This window comes from Paramisgurnus dabryanus, chromosome 8, assembly GCF_030506205.2.
Source record: "Paramisgurnus dabryanus chromosome 8, PD_genome_1.1, whole genome shotgun sequence".
NCBI classification, from domain to species: Eukaryota; Metazoa; Chordata; class Actinopteri; order Cypriniformes; family Cobitidae; genus Paramisgurnus; species Paramisgurnus dabryanus.
This window is the reverse complement of record NC_133344.1, coordinates 32,622,765-32,640,957: the sequence shown is the minus strand read 5'-3', so window position 1 is coordinate 32,640,957 and position 18,193 is coordinate 32,622,765. Positions and strand designations below refer to the sequence as shown.

General features: G+C 36.1%; 1 protein-coding gene across 2 annotated transcripts in view; it reads right to left on the bottom strand.

Moving 5' to 3' along the window:
* The window catches only part of egln2 (egl-9 family hypoxia-inducible factor 2), a 28,438-nt gene extending 23,140 nt beyond the window's left edge, over positions 1-5,298 (bottom strand). The window contains exons 1-2 of one of the 2 annotated variants that reach the window (XM_065281575.1): positions 5,084-5,298; positions 3,263-4,471 (exon numbers count right to left, since the gene is read on the bottom strand). In XM_065281575.1, coding sequence (XP_065137647.1) covers positions 3,263-4,246 — 984 coding nt within the window. In that variant the 5' untranslated portion in view covers positions 4,247-4,471; positions 5,084-5,298. The remainder of the gene's footprint in view (positions 1-3,262; positions 4,472-5,083) is intronic. The other variant, XM_065281576.1, reaches the window with a different exon arrangement.
* Between the last annotated feature and the right edge of the window lie 12,895 nt (positions 5,299-18,193).

Sequence of the window (18,193 nt, the reverse complement as noted above, 5' to 3'; positions counted from 1 at the left end):
CATGCATGAAAATATTAATTAATTTTAAATGTTAATTCATATTACAATACATTTTTTACATGTATTTTACATTAGTTTAGTCTAGTCTGTATATTATCAACTGATACCGTATCTGCACACATCAACAATGACTCTCTTAAACCTGATTATTCATACTAAACCGTATTCAGACTGCCTTATCTTCACAAACACAGAAACGAAAGATATCAGCATTATTTCGACTCAAGAATTTAACACAGCACTTGCAAATTATAAAGTATTCGCTGCAGATTAAGGTTGACGCTGGTACGGTAACTGCATGCCGGAAGATTCATGTGAGTTGTGGAGATTCATTCCAAACTGACTCACTCTTATAAAACATCTGAGATCATCACACCAACACCACTGTAAGATTCACAGGAAGGTCATCTAGCTCAGGTTTCTCACGGCTATAGAAATGGACAGCAATGGCTGCATGGACCTGGGCTATTGGGTGTTGTGGCTATAAACCAAAATAAACAGTCATTCAACAGCTCGGGAACTATTAAAGATACATCTGTCTGATTTGTATCTAGTAAGCAACACAGCATGAAGATGATACAGTAACATACCATTGGACCGGGCCAGCTCAAATAACCAGACGTGCGTCATAGGGGCAGTTGACGCATTTATGGGCTGACAAGATTCAGAGAGCATAAAGGTCGATGACTCCATATGAGATTATGTAAATCTTATGAGAGACTATTTTCACAGACTAATTGAGCAATTTCACTGATGGTTATGTTAGCACGCCATGAGATATGTTTTTACTCACATCTGTTCCTTTTACCGGGTGGCTTAACTAGTAGAGCATTGAAAAAAAGTCATGCAAAATGCATAAATGTAATGTAAAATATACATCTTTGGCTTTTTCAGCATTTGTCACATATTTTTTAAATAAACTGTTTTTCATTTTAATCATGAACACGTGATTGTTTCACATCTTATCTGATCAGTAACTTTGCATGTTAAGATACAAGTCTCTTTTGCTGTTTACGCTTTTTTAGACTTCGTACACATGCATGCTAACCCTTGCACGCACCTTCATGACAGAAAAATAAGTTGTGTATGGGCTAGAAAAACACTGATCTTAGATCTGATAGGAAAGCTTTTCTCGGGCTGACAGTTATATGAAGGTCAAGAGTCAAGACAAACACAGGCTGAAAACAGTGAAATAGTATGACAGTAACTTTGTCCCTGTTTACACCTGGTTTAAGATGCATTATAAAACGGCTCGTTCTGGTTCTTCATTCTGATTGGTTGAAACGCGTTCTAAGCCGGGATAAAATACCCCGGTAACCTCACGGTTCAGACCGCTTTACAGAAGTATCACTGCGCCACTGTTGCTGCGTAATGTATAAATTAAATTAGATGAATGTTGATTTATAAAATAAACACCACAGTCTTAAATCATATTTTCATTGTGTGTTTGCTGCGTCTGTGTTGATTGTAAACTGCGCTCTGTTGCAGCCACACTTGATTCTGAGGAACTACTTTGTTTGGCGGAAGACTAATATTTGTACTAATGTACCGTAATTACAACTTATTTGTGTTTTATTTTATGAAATCCTGCTATGTATATGAAGTAACCGTTTTATAAAAGCAATAAGTCCCGCGAAGCAGTGTGGTTACAGTGCATTTTATAACATCTAAGGGGGTTTTAGGCACTTGTGCCTAACAACGCCCCTTAGATGTTATAAAATGCACTGGTAACCCACTGCTTCTTGGGGCTTATTGCTTTATTTTGGTCGATCGGATCGCAAGTGGACGACTCTAAATACAGGCGTAAACGAGGTGTAAAACATTTTGAACTTGTCCACCCGTTAAGAGATAGTGGAAAACACATTCGACCGGATTGCTTTTATTGGTGTAGACGCGCAAGTGGTTGAATGTGTTCGAAAAGGACCGTCTATTCTCCGCCTATTGGTCTAATGTGTGATGTACTGAGCACAATGTTTTTACATCGTCCCAGACTAATGCTACGTACACACAAAATGCGGGGCATCGTGTTACTCACTCTAGATTACTCGCGGGATTTAACTTCGTGTCATGCGAATTTTACGCTCAAGTTAAATATTTTCTACTTTTTTTCAATATTTTCAATATTTTCAGTCTTTCATCACTAAATTTAAAGTGGTTGCTCTCTGCATCTTTGCACTTTTGTGTCACTTTGCGAGCATGTGAAAGTTGCACAAGCTTATTTCTAGCCTAGAAATCTAGACGCACCCTAGCGGCCACAAAATATATTTGCTGCCAGGGTTTAGTCTAGGCACTCACAATACACTTAACCGGTCCAAAAACCAAAATTTGGTCAGGCCAATCACATCGTGTGTAGCGTCTGTGGGGCGGGCTTAACATGATGACGACAGAGCTGCAACGGTTCCTACTTGAAAACAGAGAATGGCTGCTGCTGCTGGCGAACAGCTATCTTTTGAAGCGGCTTTGGCCGCGACTCTGGAGGACTTAGACTTATGTTTTTCTTTGAGAGAAGAGCAAATAAACCCTACTGAAGTCCTTTTTAAGCAAGAAAGATGTGTTTGGAGTTTTGCCGACTGGTTACGGTAACTACGTCACCTTCTTCGTTGCTCTGATCCGTCATAGCGCTATCCTATTGCGTGCAGAGGCATTTTGAGGGACAACCTTATATCCCGCCCCTTGCATTGAGCCGTTTGTGTGAAGAGTTGCCAGACCTTACATCTTGATGTAGGTCTGGCTAACCAGGCTAGCTTATTTCATCAATTGCTCTGAAATATCTGACAAAGCATTTACATATACATGTACAAAACGTTGCGTAACATATTTACTAATAACACAAGCAGTGGTATTGTGACATAATATTAGTGTGCGTCAATTTAAACCAATCATTGTGTTTTAGCGACTCGCCCATGGACCATCGCCTCAAAGTAATCAGGACAGAACCCTGGTATAAGTAACCATGGTATAAGGGGAATAATTGATTCTGGTCCTTTGAATTATTTGAAAAACAAAAATGTATGCATTACCACCTCGAGTGTGCATTATTTTTTTAGGATTCATCAGCCCATCGTCAATTATTCCTTACATATAAAAACCCTACACAACTTGTCGATGACAGCTGTGCACTGATGGTTGGCATGTGCCCATTTTGCCCTTGAACTGATGATCCCCAAAATAACAACTGGTGAATGACACTAACATATCCAAACAGTTCCCAAAAAAACTGACAAGCGTTAGCACATGAATGACCTCATCTCTTCGAACTCACCTTAGTGCGCCCGTTTATGACATAATCACCCAGCTGTCCATTGGCTGCACTGCGCATTATGGCCTCATCGACGTGAGCCATGAGGCAGCCGATGTTCTCGCACCCCGGCTCGTTGCCTTCAACCCAGGCTATCTGGTCTCCACGGATGTTCCTAGAGGGTATGTTTTTTTGGCTCACCAGTTGCCCGCCTCGAAACTTCCCACTGCGGTTTAAAATCTCCACTTCCTCCAGAACCTTATCCCCCAATCGAGCACCCAAGAAGCCATCTCTGACGCAAATGCCGTAAAACCTCATACAGGGCACTATATAGTGCTGAGCCATGTGTTCTGGAGACCATCCGGCACTGGTGGTCACCCCAGATGGAGCGGACTGCACCTCGACCTGCCTGGGTGATGCATGCTTTGTGGCTGACACTTTGTGTCCGTTATGATAGACCGAATTAGGAGTGCAGTTTTTATGTTGGTGATTGGAAACAAGGGAAGAAATGATCTGTGTACTTTTGCCGTTGTCGGTTTTGGGGTCCGTTTCTAGTCTCCTCCGTTTGCATTCGAGCAATGTGTTCGATCCATGGGACGTATCCGAAGTACCACTAGAACCCATTTCACCTAACCCTGAGTCTTTTCTCTTCTGATGCTGGACCTGTCTTGACCTCACATCTCCACAAGGTCTCTTTAGAGACCTATCAGGTTGAGTTGCGAGACCGAGCTTTGGGGTCTCCACCAGTCCGTTTGATTGTGGGCCATCGCAATAAGTTCCTTCAGTAGTAGTGGATGGAGAACCTAATCCTTCTCCATTACACAATGGCAAACCGGTTTTCGATTCCTTCAGAACCGATCTGGACGTGTGACCCGGCGTGGTCGTGTTAAGACCCATTTTATTCACTGCGTGAGACTCGGGACAGCCATTCGGCACTCGCTCTTGGGCTGAACGGATACTCTCGGTTACGTGTGCATTTATAAGGTCCTTGTTTTCCAACATCTCCATGTCATGTCGTCTACCCGCGGGTGCGCACGTAGCTCACGTCCAAGCCACATTTTCCGCACGATCCTCTCCGCACATGCCTGACAGCGGAGCTATTAGCACGAGCCTCCAAAACTTTCACAGCCGAATACAGCTCAGTGTGTGTTTCTTTCAGCTGTTTAATACAGAATAACATGTCAACATATTTCCTTTGGCTGTTTATTTCTCATGGTATAGGTTTGTGAATGCCTAAAGAAGAACGTAAAACGAAGTATTGGTTACTTAATAAAAAATACACGTTAAACTAAACTAGCAAGCATCGACACAATAATCAATGTATAAAGTAGGCTATACATTTATTAATGTCTTTAAAACATAACAGAAGTTGTACATTAAGTAGCAAATGCAAAAAAGTAGCCTAAATCACATCATTTATTTTATACCAACATCAAGAAATGCTTATTAAACTTATTTAAATCGTAATAATGCGATTCATTGAAATAAATAAGTGGGGTTTACCAAGTAGTGTGTTGTAAAAAGCAAATTTATGGCTATGAAGAATATAAAACGGAATATAACTGAACACTCCATCATAAAAATCATCTACTTTTCATTGTTTTATTATTATCAATATTATATTTTATTTAAACAGGTCAAACAGTCTTCCTTAAGATATCAGTTGTGTTTTCAATTTATTTTATTTCTATATTACACGCATATGTAGTCTACTGCATAAGCGACAAAGTTTACACTACAAGGTTATATCTAGGCAAGGTGTTTTAGACAACAACTCTCATAACACAACACTCACAAATGTACAAACTCGAATTTTATAAGAAAATAACAAATAAGTCCGCTTACCATTGAACAATATCAACTGACCAGCCCCGGTTACACTGAATTTCCGGGCTTCCATCCATGTCCTTACAGACTGCCTTCAAACAATAACACTTATTAAAATAACATTTTTTAAAGAAACCATTATATAAAACATTATGATTTCTGTCCATCCAATTCTTGCTAAACAAAGAGTAAGTAGCCCTCGTATCTCTTCTAACACTGCGCTGGTAACGAAATTGCGCGTCCTACTATGGCGAAGGCGAAGCTCATGAATATTAACATAAAATGTTCCTGAATCGTCCAGTCATGAAGCATAATTAATATTCATGAGTGAAGATTTCACAATAGTAGGATTAGTAAACTTGCCTCCGGCCCCTCCCTTTCGCTCTCTCTCTCCATGAGCGCCTCTGTCACTTACACGTGCGCACATTCACGTCACGTGACCATGCGCATAACAAGATAACAGTGATCGTATCTCCTCGAGTGTTTTATAGCAGTTTGATTTCATTTAATGCAGATTTATTTAGTTATTTATATGAAAATCATGATTTAACTGCAAAGGAAAGAAATAATCGATTACATATGCTGCCAATATACAAAATAGTTTAGTGTTAAAGGAGTGTTTACTATTTATCATTTTTATTTGTGTAATGCAGTCAAATAGTCAAAGTCAGACCAAAAATGTTGCTAACACTGTATGATAAATACATTTGTAATATATTTTTTAATGTAACCAAAATATTTTTTATGGAAATATGGTGCAAAAATACATATTCATAGTTTTTATTTTGCTGTAATTTTATTAATACAATTATTTTAATAGCAATTCCAAAATATCTTATGGTGTATCAAAGCCATGTCACTGCTAAGTCATCAGTAGTACTGTTTATGTCATTCACCACAACAGCCAATTGACCATGTGTGTCACCTACAGTTTATAAAAACCCTGGTTTAGATGACATGTGGCAATTATAGACTGCTGATTGGCTACAGTTATTGTGTCACAAACATTGCACCTGGTTTGCTTTTTTGTTTTTAGTGGCTCCAATGGCTCCTTTAAGTGGCTCACGCTCATGTTTGCAAGATGAATGAAGATCAAGTGTCATGTCAAAACAATTCAGCTCTCAACAGTCAACAACATGAGTTATTTTTTTCTAAAGATCTTATCCAAATGTAAAAATGCAGCCTCTCCAAAAAATTTCTAATCTGAAAAGCAGCTATTTGGACAGTACTTTAACACGTTTTAACCATTTCTTTGCTCTCACTCTATATTTTTTAATACACAGAACAGTGATTTATTGACCCAGAAAATGTTTATATATGACCCCACAATGGATTAAATCAACCCAACATTTTAAATTGAAACAACCCAGCATGGGTTAAATAAAAAAACAGTGGGTGTAATAAGCCTAGTGTAGTAGTAAGTGGTGTAGGCCTAATAGTTATCTAATGTACTTGAGATGATTTCATATATTTATGGCTTACAATAAATGTGGAATATGTTTTTTACTTTGCCAAATTATGAGATTAAGAGCATCAACATTTGATTTCACATTGATTTCAATGTTTGACATGACTTTACTCAGTCAATATATCAAGATATCAAGGTTGTATTTCCAAATGTTCTTTATATGATGATTTTATGTAGAAAACAGCAAAACACACAAAAAAAAAATGACTTTAGCCGGGTTTCCACAAGCTGAGTCACCTATATTAGGCTAATAAAGTCATTGTATAAATCTATGTGCAGTTTGGTCCTCTTCAGTATTAGTGCATCTGGGGAACATCAGTCCAGCTGCAAAAGAGCATTGACCCTGACATTGCTGTTTATCTGCTTTAAAAACAGCTTGATGATAAGGGTCAAACAACGGACAAACAATATATACCACACACTAATTATATCACTGTCCTTCCAATGAATTGTTTTTCTTTACCAATGGACATTTCATTTAATCAATCAGCCCTTACTGAACAAATGTTAATTTAGAACAAATGAATATTGAAGTAACAAAAATATATAATAACCAGCACCAAATTATGTCATCCAAGTTAATAAAATGCAAAAACCTTTTATGTTTACTCAATTTAAATGACTGAATAATACAGATAAACTGAAATGTGCAATAGTTTATCTGAATACACATCAGATGTAATTCATTTTAAAGCTACACTAAAATCCTGGTATGACTCCCACACCAAATGTATGAACTGGATGCACTTTCAGCACTTTTCTGGGACTTGGCAACTGGATTGCCTAACGCTGACCTAGATGTGTAAACTACTCTAATTATTCACCTGCTGTCATTATATTTATCTACAATGTTTTCTCATGTCATGTTAATATGTACTGGGGAACATTGGACTGTTGTCCTGCTGACCATTAGAGCTAAATTCTCTGAAGACGTAAAGGTTTTCATAACAGACACAGAAACATTTCAATTCTCGGAAACCTTCATTTCTTAGAATCTCATGTGGGGAAAAATCACTCGATTGCGATGGTCCATTAAAATAAATTAAAAGAAAAGATATGTATTGAAATATTACATTTTGTGTGTACTGTATAATGTGCATGTAACATTATATATTATAGGAATTTGATAATGCATGTATTTATTGTAATCCTTTGAAATTATCTACTACACTGTCAGAAAAAAAGGTCAAACATGGTCCCAAGTTGTCATTGAGGCAGTACCAACCAGACAGCATGTGACTCCAGGCCATATCCGCACCGGAGCTGCTGACTTTGGCGCAGATCTAGTGCGGATCAGGCCCAGAGTTGTCTGCTGTATCCTAATATGTACTATTTATGTACAGATTGAGATAAGGTATATTATGACCTCTTTAGTTGCAATGGTGTACTTTTATAAAAGTGTTCCACCCCAGTGACGGCTCTCATTTTCGCAAATTCTTATTCTGCATTTGGCAAGGGGTGGTGTTGGCGTACAATCATAGTTCATCCAACAAAGAAAAATACATAAAGTGTTTATATAATGTAACACTTCTGCTCTTATAGGCTATATTTTTATATATTGAGTGTGCTAAGGGCTTGGGTGCTTTTCAAGTATAAATTCATAAAATGCTTAGAGACATGCTGACATCATAAAATCACTAGGCTCTTCCCTTTTTGACCCAACCCTAAATGAAAATATATTTTTTAGAGTGTACATATCCAATAACATACCAATATGTGTGTAAAAAAACAAAGACAAAAAATACGCTGTTCCTAATTATTTATTTTGCTGTGCCTTTTTTACATTTTGCCTTTTTCTTTGCCTTATTCATGTCAACGCAGCGGTGAACTGAATACAACACTGCAGTCTCGCGCCATCTACTGGATTTTGCTTGTATTGCAACAAATGGTCATCAAATTTGGACTAAAAACTTTATTTTAAATTTAAAATAAACAAACGCCTTTTGTGGACCAAGCTTCAACCTTACGGAAAATTAACCCTGGTTTCACTACAGTTAAAAAAAACCATGGTTACTGTAGTAAAACCATGTTAAGCACAAAATAACCATGGTTTTGAGAACTGGTTTTCAAAAACCAACCATGGTTAGTATAGTAAAACCATAGTTTTGCTGATAGTAATCAATACATAAAAAACATGGTTACTACACTTATACCACAATAAAACCATGGTTAATTTTCGTAGGGGGTAACTTTTGGTAGACTTCAGAATCAATAACAAAAATTTGCACAGCAGTGATTGATGCTCACTGTCTTTTGGAAACCAAAATGTTTTTATTTTCCACAAGGTATTTGTTCCAGAAGTCAGTGTAATAGCCAGACAATAAACATAAACATAAACAAGCACATACCGGAAGTTAACTTTGGGCTAAACGCGTAACCGCGGCAACGCGCCTGTGGCTGATGAAACCTTCTATAATGAAGCATTATTAACCGTAAATGCAGGCAGACATCAAGAAGCATTTTATGTATTACCCTACATTTTCTTGTCATAGTGCTAATGAAAGTTTTATGGTCAACACAAGTAATACATATTTTACACAAATCAAATATGACTTAACATTAGTCTAATAAACCAAAATTTTAATGCAACCAGTTAATTACTTTTCTAGGTAGAACTAACTTTTTTACAGCTAAATATGCAAAAAAGACGTTCTGTCAAACAAACAAAAATACAAACAATGTATCTAAAATTATATAAACACAATTGTTTGTTGCCAAAATATCAAATTTAAAAAACAATCTCTTCAGAACCAAGGCCAAGAAAAACAAAATAAAACATGTACTATTTACAAATAAACACAACATTTCAGACATTAAAAGCCCCAGCTTAGTGCTTGCTCGTATGCTATTCCCAGTTCTTCTTTTCTCCTTTTAGACCTTTCCAGATGAAGGTTTCCATGTGAATCAGTCGTCCACAGAAGACAGACAACAACTGAACTGGAGGAGAGGAACCCAGTTGGGATCCTATATTGGGATGACAATAGAGAAACAAGCAAAACAATCTGTAGACATTTGTAGATACAATTATAAACACCCTTAAGGTGTACAGTAGCTGATGAAGAACAAATATGAGGCATTAACCAATTTTGCATAGGACAACAGGTACGGTGATATGCAAAAATTGCACCGACAAGATCATCCAGCAGAGGGCAGAGTATGATAAATATTGAACAAATAGAGACCTGCAGCATTGAACAACTTTACACTTGGTCTAATACATCTCCACACTTAGTAGTTAGAACCAGTACAAATGTTCAAAAAATGACAAAAGTACCAAATCCAAACTTTGGTTTAAGTTAAACTAGAAAATTTTGATTTTTTTTGCCAATCATGCACTGAAATGAAGGTACAGACATTGTACCTTCACTGGAACAGTATCTTTTAAAAAGATCCTAATACTGTATGTACCATTTAGGTACAAATTTGTACCTATGAGGTACCAGTGTGAATCTTAGAGGTACCAATATGTACCTTTTAGGTACAAAAGTGTACTTTATAAAAAGGTAACACCCCAGTGGCAACTTCATTTTCTGAATGTGGGTTGAAATAACCCAGCATTTTTTAGTGTATTTATTTTGTGCCAATATTATGTGCAAGTATGCACAGTGTTTGTTTAAATATGCACCCTTAGCATGCTGAGTATTCACTGTCCACACATGTGCACTTCATTTTTGATCAACGGTTACTTTGTTTATGTTTTGGTTAAGCTAAGAGGAAACTTCCTGCTTCACATAAGGGTGCTGTGGTACGGCACAGGTGCTGTTAAACAAAGAGTTGTAGGTTCAAACACTACAAGCTGTGAGCCATAAAGAATCACCATTGTGCCAGCAGGAATGTTTGTTTTATAAAAATAGCATGTAGCGTAAATAGATAAACTGTGTATATATTTATCTTATAATTCTAGATGATTTTTTGAAATGGATCATTATTTCAATTTAGGATAACAAGCATGATATTTGTTTTATAAGGTTTTGCATTTTGAATAAATACTGTGGTTTTATATGCTTTTTAAATAAACTTTCATTGCCTCATGTGAAGTTTTTCAACTTTTGAGAATTAAAGTTCGCAGTAAGCATATTGCTAATTCAGGTAAACAAATTCCTTTCATTTTGAGCTGTACAAAAGAAATAATTTTTATAAGCATTTGTAGGCAAATTAGAAACAAGATATCATTCATAAAATGAGTTTTAGGTTTGTACCCAACCATGGGTTGAAACAACCCAGCATTTATTTGTTTCTTTATTACTCTAAGAAATCTGACCAACAGCATTAAATCCATTAAAATAATTTTGGTAAGATATAATTATGTCAAATTATAAAAGGATCATCTAGAAGTTTGACCGTTGGCCACAGTTCCTCCTCTGTGTCAGCTTGAAACATTTAAAGATAATAACTCATTAAACTCAAAAGTATTTCAAATATCACAGTTACAGTAGTGATAACTAAAAATATTACTAGTAACATACCCTACACTTATAATTATCCTGTCTAGAGAGTCAGATATGAAGATATTTGTTTAAATTATGTTTAAATTTGTTTAAAACATTGTTCAAATTTTTATTAAACAGACAGGAAAAATGTAATGTTCAGAATAGTGATCTAGAGTCATGTTTTGGCATTTTTACACATTAATTTTATTCAACTTTGTTAAACTTATTAGTTTCACATCGAGATTAATGGAGGTGTCAATTTGTATATACAATTTGTATTTCTTTTTGTAAAAGCAAGTTTGTACCAACACATATAATATTCTAGAAAAAAGATAAAGGAATATTTCTCTGGGTCAAAAAATTTATGTAAATGTATAAAAAAATCCAGGGTGCTCTTTAAAAAAGGGCCTATAATAACATTAAGAAAATAGGAAAATGAGGCACTCCTGATAAATGTTAAAAAGCCTTTAATCAAAAAATAGCCATACAATACAATAGCCATTTTTGATTAAAGGCTTTTTAACATTTATCAGGAGTGCCTCATTTTTCTATTTTCTTAATGTTACATATAATATTCTTTTTTTTTTTCTAAATGCCTGCAACCTATTGATACATAAAAGGCAAAGGCTTAGACAGTGAAGTTTTGTTCAGTTTTATATTTTCTGTGGGTTTTACTGAGGTTAGCTAATAGCTTTAGGTGCCTGTTCTCATGGGACAGAGCAGTTAAGCATCAAATCCCTTCAGATCCAGAGTGACCCTCAGGGTGACCCCTTACTGTTCTCCTTCCTACATCTCAACATTCCACTGTTCCACACTCTTCCCACATTTAACGAATATTACAGCCATTACCAAGAAAGCTTTCTTGTACGCCCTTGGTATTTGTTGTGTTATATCATTTTTCACAATTACATACTGCAACTTAACTGGACAATGCTAAGTCACAGATTTGATGGACACCAATAAACCTAAAATGCACTTTGGAAAAAAGCGTGTCAATATGTTTCTTAATAACTAAATTGTCTTTATTTGATGGGAAAAGGCCATCTAGGCCAGATTAATACAGGTAATTACCAATTTAATATGTAATCTTTGTAAAATTACTTAAAATTTGTCACAAATTTTTTTATTCTACACACTGGGCATAAAGATGAACTTTCTCATCTTTGTGTTGTTACAAACAAAGTCAAAAGAGGAAAAAAATAAACATTGAGTGTTTTTATATCTCACTTGCTATAGAGTAAAGTTGTGGGATTAATGCTATCTTTATGTTTCTAAATATAGGTTTCCTATTGTTGGAAATTGGATATGAATAACCTCTCAAATTTTAATCTTTGACGTGATCTTGCTCAGTTAATATTAAAGATATCAAGCATATATGTCTTCTCTACTAGGTTTTTAAGGTCTGAACAATACATCTAAAATGTAGAACAAATGTACACATGGGTCTTTATCCATTAGCCATGGTGGTAGTATTAGATGAGGATTAATGCTTGAAACTGGGCCACTTGTTAGAGTAACAGCATTGGCTGTCACATCGCCTTGAATAAAGAGATTAAAGAGCCATAGGGTTCCTGAATGGGAAACAATAGGAGAAAATGTTTTGTCACATTTTCCTGCATCAAAACAATGTTATGTCACATCACTATCAGAGATTTATTATGCAGTTTAAGAGTTAGCATCCCGTGCACATTTCATAAAAAATTGCAGTGCTGTTCACAAGCTGCAAAGAGGACTTGAGCTATATGCTGAGATCAAAGTAACAACGACAAACAGTCAGAAATTAAGTTTAGATCAAAGATTTGTGAGAGATTTAACTTTCCTCGCCTACAGAGTCTGAAAATAGGTGATTGGCCCCTCATGCGTCTTTTTCACAGAAGAAAACAATTAATAATGAGATCATTGAACTGTTTTCAGATGAAATAATGGATACAGTAGAGAGATATGTAAAATAATGTTGTTTTAGTAAAGAATTGTAGAATTGTGCAATACTGGTTCAGCCTGATGATCATCAAAGAAATATGACAGCTGAACTCACTCTCCAAACCCCCAATCCCTATTCTTATAGTTTCATTGCAAGCTTGCAAACACATATTTCCTGTTTTTTAACACCTTTTAAAACCCAGACTCAATGTTATCCATATTATCAGCTACTAATTCTGCATCTGTCACATTTGCTAATTTAACCTAACCAATTGTCTGTGTTTGTTTTCAACCTTTAATTTTGCACCAATCAGCAATTAGGTTTGCTTTGTTTGTTACAGGGCAAGTTACAGCGGGGAAAATAAGTATTTGACACATCAGCATTTTTATTAGTAAGGGGATTTCTAAGCTATTGACACAAAATTTCCATCAGATAGCCATCAAGCCAAATATTAAATTTATATAAAGAAATCTGGGCTGGGTTCTCCAAAACCTTCTTAGCTCTAAGTCGTTCTTAAGTTGTACCTTAAGCTGTACCTTAACGTTAACACATGTTTCCCGAAACGTTCTTAGTTATGTATCCCTTCTGTAATCATTCGTTCGAAAGGTTGGTCTGTAGCACGTAAGCTGACCCGACCCAAACTAAACCTGACTGTGATAAAAGCTTGTGTAGATTGCAGTCTATATAACAAATATCTAAAAAAAAAAAAGTTGAAGTACAAATGTTCAAGTAAACTAATTTTTAATTTAAGGATAAAACATTCACATAATTAGACATCATTACACTGATGGTTGTTAGATTTTTAATTATGTTTTCCAGGAACATCAGTTGCGAACTATTATTACAGGCTTAAGAAACTATTAAAAAAAAAATGATTTTGGGTGGAGGAGTTGGTGAAACTATGGCAGGCAGCTATACCGTGAATCTATTTAATTTGTGCAGTTAAATCTTTAGTTTACTGGCTATTTTAGCTGCAAGTAAACAAGTCAAGTAAAAATCGCATGCCACGGGAGCGCATTCATCACAAAATCATAATTGTTGATTTTCCTAATTATTATTATTGATGTTAACTCAACTTTGCATCATTTTTTAAAAACTGTTTTATAACTTTGAGGCAACTGCATGGCATATTCTTTATAAACATTCAAAATAAATTGCGGACTTGATTACTACTTGTATAGTCTCCTAAGGTCAACAAATTTTCCACATTAAAACTAATCAAAGCCTAAGTCTAAAGCAATCATAATATATATTTATATATTATATAATATATATTTTTATGTTATATTTAAGGTAAACAGACAGGTGCGGCTCCAGAAATGCGTCCATTAAGCTTTTTCCGCATTGTAAATGCGCTGCTTGCGCATCCAGTGTCCAAGCACAATAAATGCGTGAAATAATGAACCACAGTTTGTTTTTATATATTTTAAGTGTAATGCACAGCCAAGCCAGGTTACTTGCATGACCCACCTTATTCTCCTGTGCAACGCACTTATTGGGATGAACCCCTAATATAAATGATCCTTTCAAGTGAAGGCATAGCAGATGCATTGCAATAGTTTATGCATGATACGTTTGGAAATTAAGTTGCGGGTTTTGCACAGGTTTGATATAAAATAAAATATACAAGGTTGGATTTACAATTTGAAATATTGTTAGATATTCCTAATAAATTTAACTTAAACTATTTCTGAAATGTTTCTTTAAAAAAGAACACCGCTATATCATAACACAGCGAAACCTATTACATAAAGTGAACAATTGACTGTCGAGCGATCGATATCAACCCATTCAGCACCATAGCCATGGACAGCACCTGGTAACATTGTATGTAAAAAAGTATACCTTAAGAAACCCACTAAGGTACAGTTCGGGAAACACGCCTAGAAAAGGTATACTTGTAGTTAAGGTTTAACTTAAGAGTCTTTGTAGCATGCTAAGAGACAACGTTATCGGGAAACCCAGCCCAGAACATTTAAGTATACAAGTTGAGTCATAATAAATAAAGTGAAATGAAACAGGGATTAAGTATTGAACACACTTTATTTAATACTTTGTAGAAAAGCCTTTGTTGTTGATTATAGCTTCTAGACGCCTCTTGTATGGAGAGACCAGCCATCTGCATTGCTCAGGAGTAATTCTGGCCCTTTCTTCCACACAAATGGTCTTTAAATCTTGAAGGTTCCTTGGGCATCTTTTATGAACTTTGATCTTCAGTTCTCTCCATAGATTTTCTATGGGATTTAGGTCAGGTGATTGACTGGGCCATTCAAGCAACTTGATTGTCTTTCTTTGAAACCACTTCATTGTTTTTCTTGGCCTTGTGTTTGGGATCATTGTCTTGCTGAAATGTCCAACCTTTTTTTCATTTTCAGGTTTTTGGTAGATGGCAGCAGATTTTTATCCAGAATGTCCTGGTACATTTCTTCATTCATCCTGCCTTCAATAATATGAAGTCTGCCAGTACCCCTTGCTGAAAAGCAGACCCAAACCATGATGCTTCCACCCCCAAACTTAACTGTTGGTGTGGTGTTCTTGGGGTAGTGGGCAGTGCCATTTCTTCTCCAAACATGGTGTGTTGAATGAATGCCAAAAAGTTCAATTTTGCTTTCATCTAACCATACTATAGTCTCCCAATAATCCACAGGTTTCTCCAAATGCTCTTTCGCAAACTTTAACCAAGCCTCAACATGCTTTTCATTCAGCATTGGAGTTTTGTGTGGTGAGCGTGCATGGATGCCAAGGCGGTTCAGTGCATTGTTTATAGTTTTCTTTGAAACAACAGTACCTGATGATGCAAGGTCTTCCTGAAGTTCTGCCTGAGTGGTTCTTGGCTCTTAGAGAACTCTCCTGATTATTTTTGACTTATCGGACAGGTATCTTACATGGAGCACCTGATCGTGACTGGTTTATACTGAAGGGATGCTCTTTTCATTTCCGGATAATGGCCCCCACAGTGCTCACAGGAACATTCAGCATTCTGGAAATGCAACGCTAAGAGAGATGAGTCTACATCAAAATGCTTTTCAAAGATAAGATTACAAAGATCTTGAGAGCTTTTACCCATCTTGAAGTCTTTCTTGTGTGTTTCCTGAGTAATGGGAAGCCTTTACAGGCCATCAATTAGGACTAAAGCAGCTGATATCAATTAATACTGATGGGGGCAGGGTTTCTCTCTCATTACTGACAGATTTCAGGTGATCTCCTGGCTTTCTATGCCATTTTGCACCTTGTTCTCTTCATTTGTTCAATATTTATTCCCTGTGTCATTTCACTTATTATGACCCAACTTGTATACTTAAATGTTCTGATTTGAATCCAATCTGTATGAATTCAATATTTGGCTTGATGGCTACATTTGGTGGAAATTTTGTCAATAGCCCACTTAGAAATCCCCTTACTGATGAAAATACTGATGTGTCAGTGTCCTTTTGGTGAACTGAAACTTAATAGCAAAACAGTTCTATTCAGGTGACAGAAGACACATTAATATTAATATTCAAAACTCTCAGTATATGAAACCATATGATAATAAAACAAATACAGAATATAAATGCAAGATGAATGTCCCAAATTCTCTCACACTGTATATGAAGTATACACTGCAGGGTTTTAAAGGGGATCTTTTTAAAATGTACTGTCCCAGTGACAAAAAGGTACAACTATTATACTTTTTTCATATGTGCATAAAATACGATTCTTAAAGCATTTTCATTAAGTGAGCGTGATACTGTTCCTGTTTAACTAGTCAATTAACATGCAATGCATACTAAACTTCTCCCTGATCAGAAATGCATGGAGTTTAAGGGTGCCTGAACAAACGCATTTGATATGTCTGTAACCTCCTACAGTGTATTAAAATGCCAAATGAGTCTGTTTTAGGGGACTGGGGGAATTGACATTGCCCTAATCTACAATCTACTCATTATCAAAGAGCAAACTGGCCAAGCCTGTGCTCCAGGGAAACATTCAACTGTGCCAAATTATTTACAAAAACTTGGACCCAAAGTCCAGTGGTCTTTATGACGTGAGCATCAGTCAACAGAAAGGTCAATAATAAAATAGCTTTTTAGGAATTTAATCAACGCAGTAGGAGACAAGCTCTCAAACTAGTCTGTATCATTGGTACACTGACAGACTCCCATAGATAATTCATTCACTGGATAAAGTCAATAACAACTTGCCAGGTTTTAAATCTGTTGCAGGGTCAGAGTCGTTCACCTGCCGGTTTCTCAGGAGTCCAGGAGGTCTTGCTCATTATTTTTTTTCTCAAGGGCCAGATAAAAACAACAAAACAAATTAAATTGGAGCGTCTCCCTGAGTTTTTATTAGCTTTTAACTTATGTAGCATTAAGGGGCAGTTTCCCGGACAGGGTTTATCCTAGTCCCAGATTAAAATGCATGTATGAGCTACCTTAATTTAAAAACACCATGCACTGAATATCTTAACATATATCAGTGCCATTGTTTTGCGTCAAGATGCACACCAGTCTTGTCCTGGATTAATCTAAACCCTGTCTGGGAAACTGCCCCTAAATGTTTAAGTCGCTGCATTATAGATATATTACTATACTTTACAACAAATTAAAAAGGGTTCCAAGACCGAAGTTTAGGAATCTGACCTTGGATGTGCCAACTGGACAGAAAGAGGAACATCTGGGAATATTTTAGATTCATGGCAGACACCTTAATACAATTAAGAGCAAAAATATATTGAATACACCATTGTACTTTTTCTATGCCCATGAAAAACTCATCAGCCATGATGCTATCAAGTGTTCTAGATGATTTCCAGAATTTTGCTATGTGGTTGCTAGGGTCAGGGTTGCTTAGGATCTTTTAAGAGATTTTTTAGACAGTAATAAAGCAATAACCTCTAAATATTAACATATACTGTAGACACTTCATAATAATGAAAGTATGCAATGATATTTTAAGCAAGAGGAAGCAACACTGGTGCCACATGACTTTATTATTTGCATTCAGCAGGTAGCTTTAATTGTGGTCTCTGTTGTAAATAGTCTGTGCACATTTGGTAATCCAGGTATTTTATTTATGCAGAAAATGTGCATACTTTGCACAATATATTGTGCAAATAACATGTGATAGTATAGCTATATGTCTTCACATAAACAAGGTTGAGAAAGATGCAAAACTTCAGGTCTAGGGGGATTTTGACCATCATTGTGGTGACAGGATATGGTTATAGCAACCTGAAAAGGTTAGCAAGAGGATGCAATTGGTGCAGTGTAACCAGGGCTTGACATTAACTTTTTTGCTCCCCAGCCAAAGTGGCTAGTTGTTTTCCA